The 13,868-nt window shown below is 33.6% G+C and overlaps 1 protein-coding gene across 3 annotated transcripts in view; it reads right to left on the bottom strand.

Annotated features, from left to right (window-relative positions):
* The window catches only part of LOC148612428 (protein TANC1-like), a 78,867-nt gene that overhangs the window by 20,077 nt on the left and 44,922 nt on the right, over positions 1-13,868 (bottom strand). For all 3 annotated transcript variants that reach the window (XM_088593849.1, XM_088593846.1, XM_088593845.1), the window contains exons 6-11: positions 13,465-13,680; positions 9,198-9,338; positions 7,719-7,945; positions 6,759-6,888; positions 4,872-6,018; positions 2,119-2,350 (exon numbers count right to left, since the gene is read on the bottom strand). In XM_088593849.1, coding sequence (XP_088449975.1) covers positions 2,119-2,350; positions 4,872-6,018; positions 6,759-6,888; positions 7,719-7,945; positions 9,198-9,338; positions 13,465-13,680 — 2,093 coding nt within the window. The remainder of the gene's footprint in view (positions 1-2,118; positions 2,351-4,871; positions 6,019-6,758; positions 6,889-7,718; positions 7,946-9,197; positions 9,339-13,464; positions 13,681-13,868) is intronic.

Raw genomic sequence — 13,868 nt, 5'->3', positions numbered from 1 at the left:
CTAATTCACAAAAATTGGTATCCACAAATTAAAGTACTTTCACAGTAGTGAAATGTCATCAAATTCTGTACAGTGGTTTTAGAGGATTAGTGGATCAGAGGATGGTCCTACCTTGGTTGAGGAATGACAAAAGCCACTGTTTCGAACCAGATAACTCCCAAAAGTCATTCAGATGTGGATTAAAATGGGAAGTGCACTATAGCATCATGTGATAAAAATCATGTAAAAGTCTCATTAAAATCCATTTAGTGGTTTGAGAGATGTGGCTAAGAACTGAGGACAAAGGAAAGCATGATCACTATATATACAAAATCAATGTACATGTTGCAATGTGCAGGACACAAAAATACAAGTTGCAATCTGTTCAATTATATCTGTTCATGTTGACACTTGTACAAAGCTTTTCATAGACAAGATAAGTATAAAAATATATCAAGTGCAAATGCAAATGTGCGAAATTGATTAAATTAACAAACACAAACAATTTATAATAAAGTGAAAAATCATAAATATTCACAAAATATGAATTATAATAATGTTTGTTCTACTTATTACAACAAGTTGAGGATGCATGGAACTTGGAATTACATAGTACTTCATCATTACAGCATTTACAACTCCCCATCTTACAACTGCTCCAGTTTTACAATGACAATAGAAAATCCACTGACATCGTACTTACAACCTCTCTCTAACTACACTCAACAATGTTTCCCTTGAAACTGATGGAATTAGGATGACATTACTGGTACCAGCACTTAACATACTTTACTTTTTTTGGTATTAGGTGAGAAAACTAGATACAGTTACACCAGTAGTGATGACCTGATGAAGAAAGTTTCAATTCATATCTCGTTTAGAGTCCGTTTTGACTTGAGGGTTGGTTCAGGTTTGAGAGTTGGTTTTTGACTTGAGAGTCGGTTTTGACTTTAGGGTTGGTTTAGGTTTGAGAGTTGGTTTTTGATTTGAGGGTTGGTTTAGGTTTGAGAATTGGTTTTTGACTTGAGGGTTGGTTTCGGTTTGAGTGTTGGCTTTGACATTGACATCTATTCAAAAGTGATTGATCGGCACAATTCAGTCTGACTATTTTTATTATTGGTTTGTTATTGATTCAATTAGTTTTTCTTCCATATTTTTCAAAATTATTAGTTTTAATGTTAAGATCTAACTTTAAAGGTAAATTTTTTTGAATCAAAATGGTAAACCTTTAATTAATGAAAGAGTTTGTACAAGTTGAAACATGTACAGAAATAATTGAACAGGTTGCAATTTGTATTTTCATGTCATACAAATTGAAATATGTACAACAAGTTTGTACATGTTGCAACTTGTACACAACATATCCATAGCACTTAGCAGGAGATGTAATAAAATGACTCTGTAAACAGGAATCAAGATATTGCTAGAAACATGTGTGTATCATTAAACAGGTATTCATATAAAGTTAAAGCTTCAAAGATTATTCTCCATTTGTCAATTTATAAGTTAAAGCTCTTTTCTATGCTTGCATCTTCCTGTCCATCCTCTACCCATCCATTATCAATCAGTTTGTATTTGATCTACTACTTTGAAACTCCTTATGGACTGAAACTAATTTTGCATGAAGCATCCATGAAATATCTCTTATAAAATTTGCATAAGTTATGGCTGCAACGATAAACAAAAATGATCATATTCATAAATAAAATGCTTCACAGGGTACACTTCCATATAATCTTACAATAAGGCCAAGTATGGACACAACATAAAATTGGAAACATCTCTTATTTGGTCTATGATTACATGCTAGACAAAATTTTTACCTGAATGAAAGTGATAAAAAATAAAAAAAATTGTATAACATAGGAATAAGCATTTTATACTAAGATGAAAAAAAATGCTTATTCCTGATCCATTTTCCCTTCATTCCTAAAAGGTATCCACCCATCAAAACCTTCTGCATTCATAGATATCTAGATACAGTTACACCAGTCATTGCCATAAAACCAGAAAAAAATGTTTGTTTTTGGCCCAATTTGGCCCCTTAAATCCTGCATAAATGTGATAAACACCTCTAAAACCAAAATAAGCCTTACTTCAGTCTGATGTAATGAAAATAAAAAAAAATCTTCAACAAACCTTTACATTAGGTGAATACAGATTTCTGTGACATGCTAGGGCAGAATTGAGGTTATCTGCACTGAGTGCCATCCAATATGCCTGCATATCACGTGATGAATATCCGCGTTGTTTACTTATATTCTTGTATATATGAGCCTTCAGTATGTGGTGACCAAGTTCTATTGTTTTGTCTGCTGATAGAGGTGCATCTACTCGGGAATATTTGAATGCCATAAGAGCATGACCATGTCTAAAAATAGATATAAAATTAAATCAATAAAAGGTTTTGTGGAACACAGCATGATACAACCGCAACATGCCAAACTCTGTTTACTTGGGGCAAGTGTGGACACAATACATGTACTAGTTTTTGATACACTTAAGCATAGGGACTTACTGTTCACTATGGACACAGCAACTGGTTTGGACACAATATAGAAAAAAAATTGAAATTCAATTAAAATTTTTTCTCAATCTGACAAAAATAAAAAAGTTTTTTTGGGGTGTGGCCCCTTTGACCTTTTAACTAGAAAACCATATGAGATATATGAAATTGGATTGAAAGATGGAAGCGGGCATGACATCATAAAAAAAATAAAAAAGGGATGGGATTAACCTCCAAAATTAGAGGGCCCTCCACCATGTCCCTAGAATTTCAAAAAGATCAGATAGGTTTTACTCAAGTTATCATAAATAAATTAAAGTTAACAAATGCCAAGACAATTACGACAACAACAGATTGAAATCATTGTATGACAGAAATTTTTTTTGAAATCAGTGTATCGTGTAAGGGGAATGCAAAATGATATATTATAGATAAATAAATGTATAATGGTAACAGCTATCTACCCAATATCTCTCTCATAGCTGTAGTTCAATTTTTCAAAGAACATTCATAAAACTAGAGGCTCTAAAGAGCCTGAATTGCTCACCTGGTCCAATAAGCAACGTTCTATATTTGTAAAAGCAACCATGTTTTTCTTGGATAAAAAATTTCTAATGCTCACACCTAAGGAACAATCATTTCAATTTCCATTAAATTCAGTGCAGTAATTTCTGAAGAGAAATTTTATTAAATTTGAAGAAGGGCAACAACTCCAATAAGGCTAAGTAGATCTGACCACAGATAGATCTCATCATGCTGAACATTTTACCCCAGTCAGAATTTGGCTAAACTTACAGATGTTCTGAACATCTGACCCCCTTTTTTTCTATTTTTAGTAATGGCAGCCACACTTTTCAACAGATCAAAAACACCCTACAGAAAATTCATACCAAGTTTGGCTATAATTGGTCAGGTAGTGTCAGAGAACATTTGTGAAAGAAATAACATTAAAAATAGCAAACAAATGTTGAAGAAGGACAGAACTCCAATATGGCTTAACTGATTTCCACGGAAATTTAACCACTGATAGATCGTATAATGTTAAACACATTTACCTTAGCAGGCTTTGGCTTAACCTTAGAGATATAAGCAAAAAACTTCTGTCTAGCCCCTATGTTCTATTTTTAGTAATGGCAGCCATTTTTTTCGACAGATCAATATCTCATCAATTCTATGCAGAACACCCTAAGGAACATTCACATCAAGTTTGGGTCTTATTGGTCTTGTAGTGTCAAAGGAGAAGATTTTTTAAGGTAAAAACATTAAAATAGCGAAAAATGTCGAGAAGGGGCAATAACTTCAACATGGCTCAACAGATTTATATGAAAATTTGATCACAAATGGATCTCATCATGCTCAACACTTTTACATCACCAGACTTTTGCTAAAATTTACTGTTTTTGAGATATATGCTAAAAACTTCTGTCCGACCCCTATTTTCTATTTTTAGTAATGACATAAATTCCCACAACAGTTCTATGCAGAATACTTTAAGGAACATTCAAACAAGTTTTTAATCAAATTGGCCAAGTTATTTCAGAGGAGCAGAGTTTTGAAAAATTGTTAACAATGGACAACAGACGACAACTATGACGAGGGATGCCAAGTGATGGCAATAGCTCACACGGCCCTATTGGGCCAGATGAGATAAAAAATTGAACGTTTCTTGTTGTAAGTCTACTAGCTAAAATATGGGGAAAATTACAACATGAAAGATTTGTCATTTTAATAAAAGATTGGCAAAACAGAATACATTAGAATAAAATATTTCATTGATACCAATCACTGGCCTATAAAGGACATATTTCACAAATGATTACAAAATATTTATAATTATTAAGCTAATATATGTACAAATATTGAATAAATATTAATGAAGAATAAGGACTAATACACATATTAAAACATAAATCATTCTTTGACACAAAGTTTTTCTCATTTCAAAACTTTAATGACAAAAATTTGCTTAAGTGTAACAAACTCCACTTTTTCTCATGAAAGTAGCCAATTGAATTTATTTTCTACATTAAAATGTTCAAAATGTTTACAAATCTTCTGTGAAATATCTAAAATATTTTGTCTGATCTAATGGACATTCTAAGAGAAAATGAATATAATTTTCTATAACATTTAAAGAACATAATTTGCACAACCTTAATTTTTTTTCAATAAGATTTATCAAATATGGGAATCAGCAATTAGGGATTCAGTGTAACCTTGTGCTACTGGTGCAGTAATTCATATGTCATGATTAATTATGATCTTCATGTAAGTATACATTATATACATAAGAAAATGAGGCACCATAGAAATTAACTTATGTCTACTTATGTTTCATAATTTTCACTAATTTTACACCTTGAAACTAAAACAAAAAAAAACTCACCTTATATCACAAAGAAATTTAGGATTATCAGAATCATCTCGTCTTATTAACCACTCCCTAAAGGCAGGATGGAAGAACATGTACGTGCCATCCTTTCGCTCATGTATAAATTTAGAAAGCACTTGAAGTCTATGGCTAAAGTCCTCCCATGATATATACCTCTGTGTATAACCGGAATTAATGGTCGCAAAAATCTCTTCCTTTTTCAGAGGATATAAAGTTGCAAGACAGACTCCTAAAATAGGTGAAACTTTCTCAAAAGAACGCACACTGGGGAATTTAATATTGAAGTGTAAAAGAAAAACCTCTGATATATTCATAGGAAGAATTTTATAATTTGAACTTTTTAGCACCAAATGGCCTTGTTCAATAAGATCTAATGTCCATTTGCAGAACAAGAATGAACCCTTACTAAGGGTCTGCATATGAGAACAGAACTTAGTCTGAGTAGTTGTGTCAAATCGTCCATTCAGAGCAATGTTATTTTTGACACTAGGGCTTGTTTCCAGACGATAATTAACATAATCCTGAAGGTCTGCACCAATGTGAGGATTTTCTGGATCCCTGTCTATACAGAGATGTGAAAATGGTAGAGCTTGTGTTATATCTAACATTACTGTTTGTACAGTAACAATTAACTTCAGCCACAATGGTAAATCTTCAATGTGATGTGACAAAAATGATGCTATTGTATCTCCATAATCTGGCTTATGAAATTCTGCCTCATTTAATGAGTCAACTAGAATTAAACAACTCTCTGAATGTATCTTTCCTGTCTCCTTCAATTTTTTTAAAGGTTCAACTATTCCATTTAAAAAAGAATTTGAAGGATTTTTTAAACATTCCTTTAAACTCAAGATGTCCTGTAAATTAGTATCATGTAAAAGCAGTTCTCTGTAACTAGAAAGCTGAGGAGAAAGACACAATCGAGCAGCAAGACTATGAACAAATTCTGGTACTAAACATGTAACATTATTGTCAGCCTGGCAGAAATGGAATGCTACAACCTGTGATCCAAGTTTATGCAGTGAATCATAAGTTATATTCCCAGTAAGATGTGAGTGAGGAGAGCTGTTTAATGTTGATGTTGGACTATAGTTTATTCCATTTGAATGATAATGGTCATGCTGCAATTTATGTTCTTGACCTGAAATAGAAAAAAAATAATTATAAATACAAATAAAATGCTTCGCAGAGTGCAGCTGGAAAAAACCACAGAGGTCATGTATAGACACATCATTCAAACTTGAAACAGCTTTGAATTTTGATTACAATTAAACACTTGACACAGGATAAAAATTTGACCAGAACCAAAGTGGTCATTCATTAGCCCCTTTTCCTAAATGGTTCCAGTCAAAACATGCAAAGTCATTCTCAAACTTCCTTTGGGAATATGGCACCACTGAAGCTCAACTACATATAGTGACTAACAATTCTGCATAATTTTATCAAAATCTGAGGAGTTGCATCCTTAAAATGTTCAAAGTGTTACCTGTACAAATCCCATAACTCCTGTAAAATTTGAAGAACCTTAGTGAGGGCGCTCACATACCTGACGGGTCCCCATTTTGGATACTCAAGTCAATTTGTTTGTAAGAGAAATACATGTAGAAGGACCTGATAAAAAGGAATTAGAATGTTTTTTCAGGCATTCAAAAAGATTAGAAAAGACTTGGTACGCAGCAATACCCCAAAATTTTGTTTGAAACTTTTATAGTTATTGTCCAGACGCTAACGCCCGAATGCCTGCTCGCCATCACCATACCAACAGCCGAGTTTAATTTTGTTGCCACTCAGCTAAAAAATCTATTTTCAAGTTATTATCTAGGCATGAAATGTATGTAAAATAGGTATAAATAAAAAATGCAATCTTAAGGGAACCATTACCTTCAATAAGTCCACTTTTTCCATCACCAAAACAACTGCAATCAATGAGTTGTTCTATGATGGCTGTTTTACCAGCACCAATCCCTCCAGAGATCACCACACCTCTTGATGTCATCTCACCAGCTAATACCTGAAATAACAAAAACAAATCAAATAAAATATTTAATTCAAGAACTGAGTATGCATGCTCACATATCCCACAAAGAATGCAAAATTTTCTTCAACAAAACGTCCTATTAACATCTTTTAAATCAATACAATACAGCATAAATTGAAAAAAATAATATCAAGTTACTGAATAATTGCTAGGCCTTTACATAACTACACATTTAAAAAAAACTTTAGGATGTTATTATTCTAGCAAAAAATGTGAAGTAATTGTAATCAAATTATTTGAAACTTCAAAATAACTGAAGTTATAACATCACTGAAACAGAAGTTTCCTCACTTGCAAACATTTTCAATATTGAAATTGATAAGTCCAACAATCCTCCATTTAGAAAAAAAACAACTTGTGCAATTAAAAAGAGAGTGCCCTACAATCTCCATTATGAATATAAACATCCCATAAAACAGCTGTGGAAGCAGATAGCTGGACAAACCATTGTACCCTATAATTCCTATTCGGAATTCTAAAACCTGTGGGAGTATATAGCCAGACAAAACAAGTGCACCTATGGACTGTCGAAATTTTTAATTTCAACTATCTTTAGCTTAGAATATATATATTTTATGGAAATAAAACTCCTTTGGGTCTGTACTTCTCCATTACATCTATCTACATCCTACAAAAAAGCAAATCAGCAGCTGTGGGAGGAGAAAGCCAAACACATCATGCACACCTTTCCAGACAGGCGGTCATACACACATTTTTTAACCCCTGAATCTTAATTAAACCCTGTCCAACATTAAGACAAAGGGAAAGACGGTAAGTAAGTATACATCTTATTAGAAACTTACCATTCTAATTTCATGGAATAACCATTCTCGCCCAACAAAGGGAGGTTTTCCATCAGGATGTGGAATCTCAAAATTAATAGGAAATAAATACAACTGGGGGGGTTTGGCCCGCATCAAATGTCCTTTACTCTCATAATGATGGCCAACTGCAGCTCTAGCTGATCTACGCATTGGTGAATGTCTTTTGTTAAATAATCCTAAATCCTCTATTTGCCCTGGCTGTGAAGCTAAAATAAAGAAATGCAGATATTTGTAAGAACAAGTTGTGAGCAATGGCTCACTTATGGTACCCTTGCTTTCAATCACATTATAAGGAAAATAATTTCTTGTTTTTCTTTTAAAAAAATACAGTGAAACTATAAACAATATGGGCCAGCATAATTGAAAAAATATGGTTCTTAAAAGTGACTGTTGAAAATTTCCAGACCAAAAACTAGTTTGGTCACCTGTGTTACCATCATATATTTGTCAGCACATATTGTCATTATATTACATTTTACTGAATCTAAATAAATCAAGGAAACTCCATTATCATTCTTTTACCATGAGCTGAACCATTTATGCCAATATTTTACCCCTTGCTAGTGCTCAGGGTAAAATAATGTGGCATAAATGGTCAGCCAGTAGTTTTTGACATGACAGGTTGTGTCCTTATTTTATGAATTATGATGTACTTTGGTTCTCAACCACTAACAGGAAGAATAGGGATTGATATTACATATGATGAAGGCGTAGCTTTTTGTAGGTTTAAACTGTTCTGGAACAAGCATGCCAGTTATTTGCTAGTAGTCCTTTGCTTTGTCCATTTATGGAACATATAATAAGTTTCTTTATTTCTGTTTTAACAAGGGACTCAGACTTTTTTGAACTGATTTTAAAGTGTGTTTAATTGTGTATTATTTTTTCCACAGTGGCAAGTTTTAAAAAGGGGGAGGGTTGTGATCATGCCAAAGTAATTTAATCCAGCAGCATTTTTTGTGCCTGTCCTAGGTCAGGAATTTCTGGCCTTGGTATGTATTGTTTCATTTTTACTTTCAGTTTACTTTTATATTGCTGGAGCATATGGGAGCAACTATTTTGCTGTACCTGTGTATAATGTTGTTTTGGGGCCAGCTGCAGCCTGCAATGTGGTGTGAGGGTTTCCTTCTCATTTATTAAAGATCCATGGGTATTTGACATATTCACCATATCCATTCTCATAATATAAAGTTCAACACAATACTTTTCTGAATGTGTGGAACCTTTAAGGTGAACTATATAAATATATATAATATTAACTTAGGTCAAGGTCATACTTTTAACCATGACCTTTTAAGTGTGTCAGACAGATGGAGAAGAACGTGTCCTACTTTCAGTACTGGTAACACAGGTAATTTACCGTAAAAAAAAAAGAAAAACAAAGGAAAATTTTGAACCCTGTAAGTTCATGTGACTTTTACCAGATATTTCTTTCAATGTAATGATGTTTTAAATACTTACTGGTTATAGAATGTGGTCTCTGAAATGTTGATTGAGGACTGGTGTTGTTAGAACTGTCAATGTTTTGGTCCCTAGAAGACTGAAGTAATGACACACATCCCATGTGCATACCAGATAATCTACCCTCACTCCCAGATGAAGCTATAAATAGTGAAGTAGTCAATCATGATTCTTCTTCTCAGTAAGTGTAGGTTATACAGTACTCTTAATTTTCTATCATTTGGTGATTTTGTTGTCAAATGCAAAGTAATAAAAGATAAAGTAGAAACAGTAAATGCTGAAGCTGAATGTATGGCAAACTATCAGTAATTTATCTTAACGACAGTGGCTAAATCACATGACCTTTGGCACAGATGTTCTATCAAAGGTTTGCTTGCTGCCCTTAATCTTATTCTGATGCAAAATAAATAGTACGGAAGAGGGCATTTAAAAAAAAAATCTAGTTTTGGAGTTTGGTTTTAAAGTATGGCACACTGCTGTTTTTACAGTAGTCTCATACTGAAAGTAAAATGTCTCATTTTTAACTTTTTCTATGCAGTCTTTTCTGCCATGGTCACATTTCCCAAAATGATAGGTTTTTGGAGCCTACCCTCAATTCATTCTTACTACAGAGAACTTTGTATACAGGTTAAAAAAAACAGGTGACCTCTAAACTGTCACACCTGTTTTAGTTTTAGAAACTCCATGCTCTATATATTAAAATATATATCGAAATGAGAAAATAATTTTGACACTAGTACATCAGTAGTTTTTATGACTTTGTACTGCGGTAAAAAATACCAAAATTTTACCTATTTTTATATAATAGCAAGGAAATCACTTAAGATATCCATGAAAAATGATATAAATCAATGAATCATGATTCAGTTGACATGTGCTGAAAAATTCAAAATAAAGAGTTAAACTGTTCACAAGATGAATTTGTTTTATAAAATGTAAAAATGACTTCCTAATTGTACAGATCTCTGTGTACGATTGGTGGTTCACATTATAATTGGACAGATCTCTGTGTATGATTGGTGGTTCACATTATAATTGGACAGATCTCTGTGTATGATTGGTGGTTCACATTATCAGTTAGTGTTAGGTTTAATTTGTTCAGCTGCTATAATGTAAATTTACCCCTTTTTAAAAATTGTCACCTCTATTATAATCCTATATTCAGTGGCATGAATTATAAATCCAGAAATAAACTTGTTTACATGCTCCTGTTTTGATCTAGAAGTCATTTTTTAACATGTTTTATTTTGTGGTCAATGAATTTTTATCATATGTGAAATTGTGCTTATAAGAACAAAGAACAACATCGTTGCTGCATGCATGTACATGTATTTATTGAACAACAAGTGTTGATCTAATTGTGCCATGTTTAGTGCTAAAAAAATGTTTTTATGTGCTCAACTTTTTTTTATTTTTCATTGTAGAAAAAGCAAGTTTATAAAAAAAATAACAAGAAACTTACAAAAAAAAAGTTACAAAACCTTATTAAACATACTCACAATACCCCTAAACACCTTAATAGTCATAGTAAAGAGAAGTCAAGTCCCTATATCAGAAAAGAACACACAATTAACATTTTAGATGTTTTTAAGGTCACAATGTTTAACTTTTATTTGGTCATGTCCTAATACCCAACTGAAAGGAATCATATGATTTTAAATATTGTTACATCGAAGTAATTTAATCTTAGTTGTTAAGCTAACAATTGATCGATAATGCTTCAAAATTTTACAAAACATGAAGGGAATATAGACATTTGAAAAAGAAAATCAGTTTTTAGAGAAATACTAGACATTGTCCCTAACGGAACTAATATCCCTGCAGCCTGTTGAACCCTGTACAATTGGGGACCAATGTGGACATTTGATTCATAAACAATGGATAGACTACCCACTTTTGACACACAATTTTGCAGCAATCAATACTGTTTTATGCTGACAACATAATAACAGAATATGACTAGTTCCTGACAATATGCACATCTTAATATGATAATCTAACACTCCATTAAGTTTCATTACAATCCTGCGAGTCCTTAAGGAGGAGTTGTGAACAACACATCAGAAAAGTTTTGATGAAAAATGAATAAATTCCAACAGCTGTCATTTCTACAATTTTCTTTCAAACATAAATTCCTGACAATTTGCACATCCTAAGGAGTTGTGGATAACACATGAGACCAAAATGCTGAACAACTATCAGTTCAACAGCCATCATTTCTTTAATTTTTGTCTAAACATAAATTCCTGACAGTATGCACTTATCTATGTTGTTATATAACATCCCACAAAGTTTCAGAACAATGTTCCAAGATACTTAGAAAACAGTTCAGGACAGACAAACAGTTGACAGACAGGGCAAAACTTCTATACCCACAAACTTCGCTTGCGGGGAGTATAATTAGGGTTGACTTTTGATCCAATTTTCATTGTCCTGTGACCACGAGGGACAGAGACATCAATTCTCCAATGAGGCACCTTTTGCTCGATATGAAATCATATAGAAAAACCTTAAACCTTATCATAAAGACATAAATTATAAGTAGTTTGCCCAATGGGATTTAATTTAAAAAGCTCAAACTTAAAAGCAACTGTGTGAAAAATTACCATACATTGCCCTCTCCAAAAGAACTAGGATCAATTTAAATCAATGATTTTAAATGAAGTCATTTTCACAGTATTTGTGCAAATTGGGTTGCACATGGATCAAATAAAATGCTTTGCAGGACGCTGCTTGATACGACCGCAGAAGTCGAACCCTGAACAGTTGGGGCAAGTATTGACACACCATTCAAACTTAAATCAGCTTTGAATTTTGATAATTAGATATTTGACACAGGATAAAAATCTGACCAGAATCAAAGCAGTCACTTTTTGTTCTGTATTCCTAAATTATTCCAGTCAAAACCTGTAAAATAAATCCCAAACTTCCAGTGGGATAGGCCCTGTGCAGGTCCGGGTGTTAAAAGAATAGGCCTGCAGCAGCGCTAAGCTTGTCGTATAAGGCGACTAAATAGTGCTCAGAAACCTAGCCGGGGGCTAGGCGCTCTGCCCACAGAGCAACTGGGATATGTGCCCCAGGTGGTGGAATGGGGTACCCCTGGCGTGTTACATGCTGGGGTTGTCAGGCTATAATACGGAAAACCTGACCGCAAACCATAGTGGTGCACCGTTCCTCGCACGTTAAAGAACCCTGCTGTGGTATTCGATAGGAGTAGGAACCTTTGCGCTCCGCCACAGGAGGCTAAATTGCCCGACCTTACCCATCCCCCCCCCTTTTTCCAGTGGCAATCAAAATTTGTCGACCCTACTGTCCTTGTGTCCCATCCTTTTTTTTTTCATTTCATGTTCATTTTATCATCCATTTCATGTTCATCGTCTGAATATAGCTGAAATATTGCTGCTCGGACGTTAAACCCCAACAAACAAACAAACTCCAGTGGGATAATGGAACCTTGTGGTACAATTTCAAAGTAATCCATTCCCAAGTTATCATCCAGAAATCAGTAAAATAATACTTTGACTTCTTTTTACTTGGCTCAAGTCACAACACCAATAATCATCCAAATTTTCCTATCGTGGTATGGCATTTTCTAGCAAAGTTTATATGAGATCAAAGTCATTCTACAGACATATATTAAGTGCTTGCTTCAGGCCCTTTGTGGCTCCTAATTCCTACAAGGTTCAGGTCTTAACCCCCAAAGTCAATCCCAGTCTTGTTTAGTGGTGTAGCATCTTGTAATACAAATTCAAAGAGATTAATTCACTATTATTCAAGTAACTCAAGTTAATATCTGGACATCATGAAATTAAATGTTTCTGGTTCCCATCTTTTGCCCCTTAATTTCTTAAAAGTTCAAGTTTTTACCCCCAAAATCAATCAAAGTCCCATCATAGTGGTATAGAATATTGTGAAACACTATAATTGACATTCTTATGCTTTTACTGGAGATATATTGTTAAATTCTATTGCACGAAAACCAAGTGTCTATAGAGTACAGACAATATATGACAATAACATTAATCTTGATGCAGAGGGCATTGTAACACCAAGTAGTATGAATTATCACCAAAATTGTGAAAATGGCATAATTAAATCACAGTATGCTTTAAATCCTTCCTCAAAAATACTTAATTTATTAGCAAGTAATAAGCAATAATACGCTTTTCAGTTTTTTTTTCTGGACTACCAAATTTCCAGCATATTGCAAATCTGAAAAAAGCTTTACCAAATAGGAAGGGTAAAACAAAATATTTTGGTTTTATACCAGTGAGAGTGGAGAATGGGCTGGCATCTGAGATTCCCCTATCCTGGGCCTCACTACTTCCAAGGGATGAAACACTAGTAAAGGTTTCTTCTGTCTGTGTTTGACAGATTGGTTGTTCACTACTGGACCCTTTATCACCAAGTAACAATCCTAATCTCATCATAAGATCACATTGGGCAACATCTGGTGGTGGAGGAGAAGGGCTGCTTTTTCCACCTGGAAAAAAAATCACAAAAAATTAATAAAATGCTCCATAGGAAGCAGACTGTTACTGCAGCAGTCAACACTGAAAAAAAAGACAAATTATGAACACAGCATGAAGGCTTGATATAGTGCTGAACATGGATTGTGATTTTTTAGATATAGCATAGGTTTCTGTCAGAAAATGGAGATGGAGAAAAATT

The sequence above is a fragment of the Perna viridis genome, chromosome 7 (genome assembly GCF_037379345.1).
Source record: "Perna viridis isolate PV_CMFRI_1.1 ecotype Kerala chromosome 7, ASM3737934v1, whole genome shotgun sequence".
NCBI lineage: Eukaryota > Metazoa > Mollusca > Bivalvia > Mytilida > Mytilidae > Perna > Perna viridis.
Note: the sequence above shows the minus strand (reverse complement) of the source record. Positions and strands in the feature narration are given on the sequence as shown.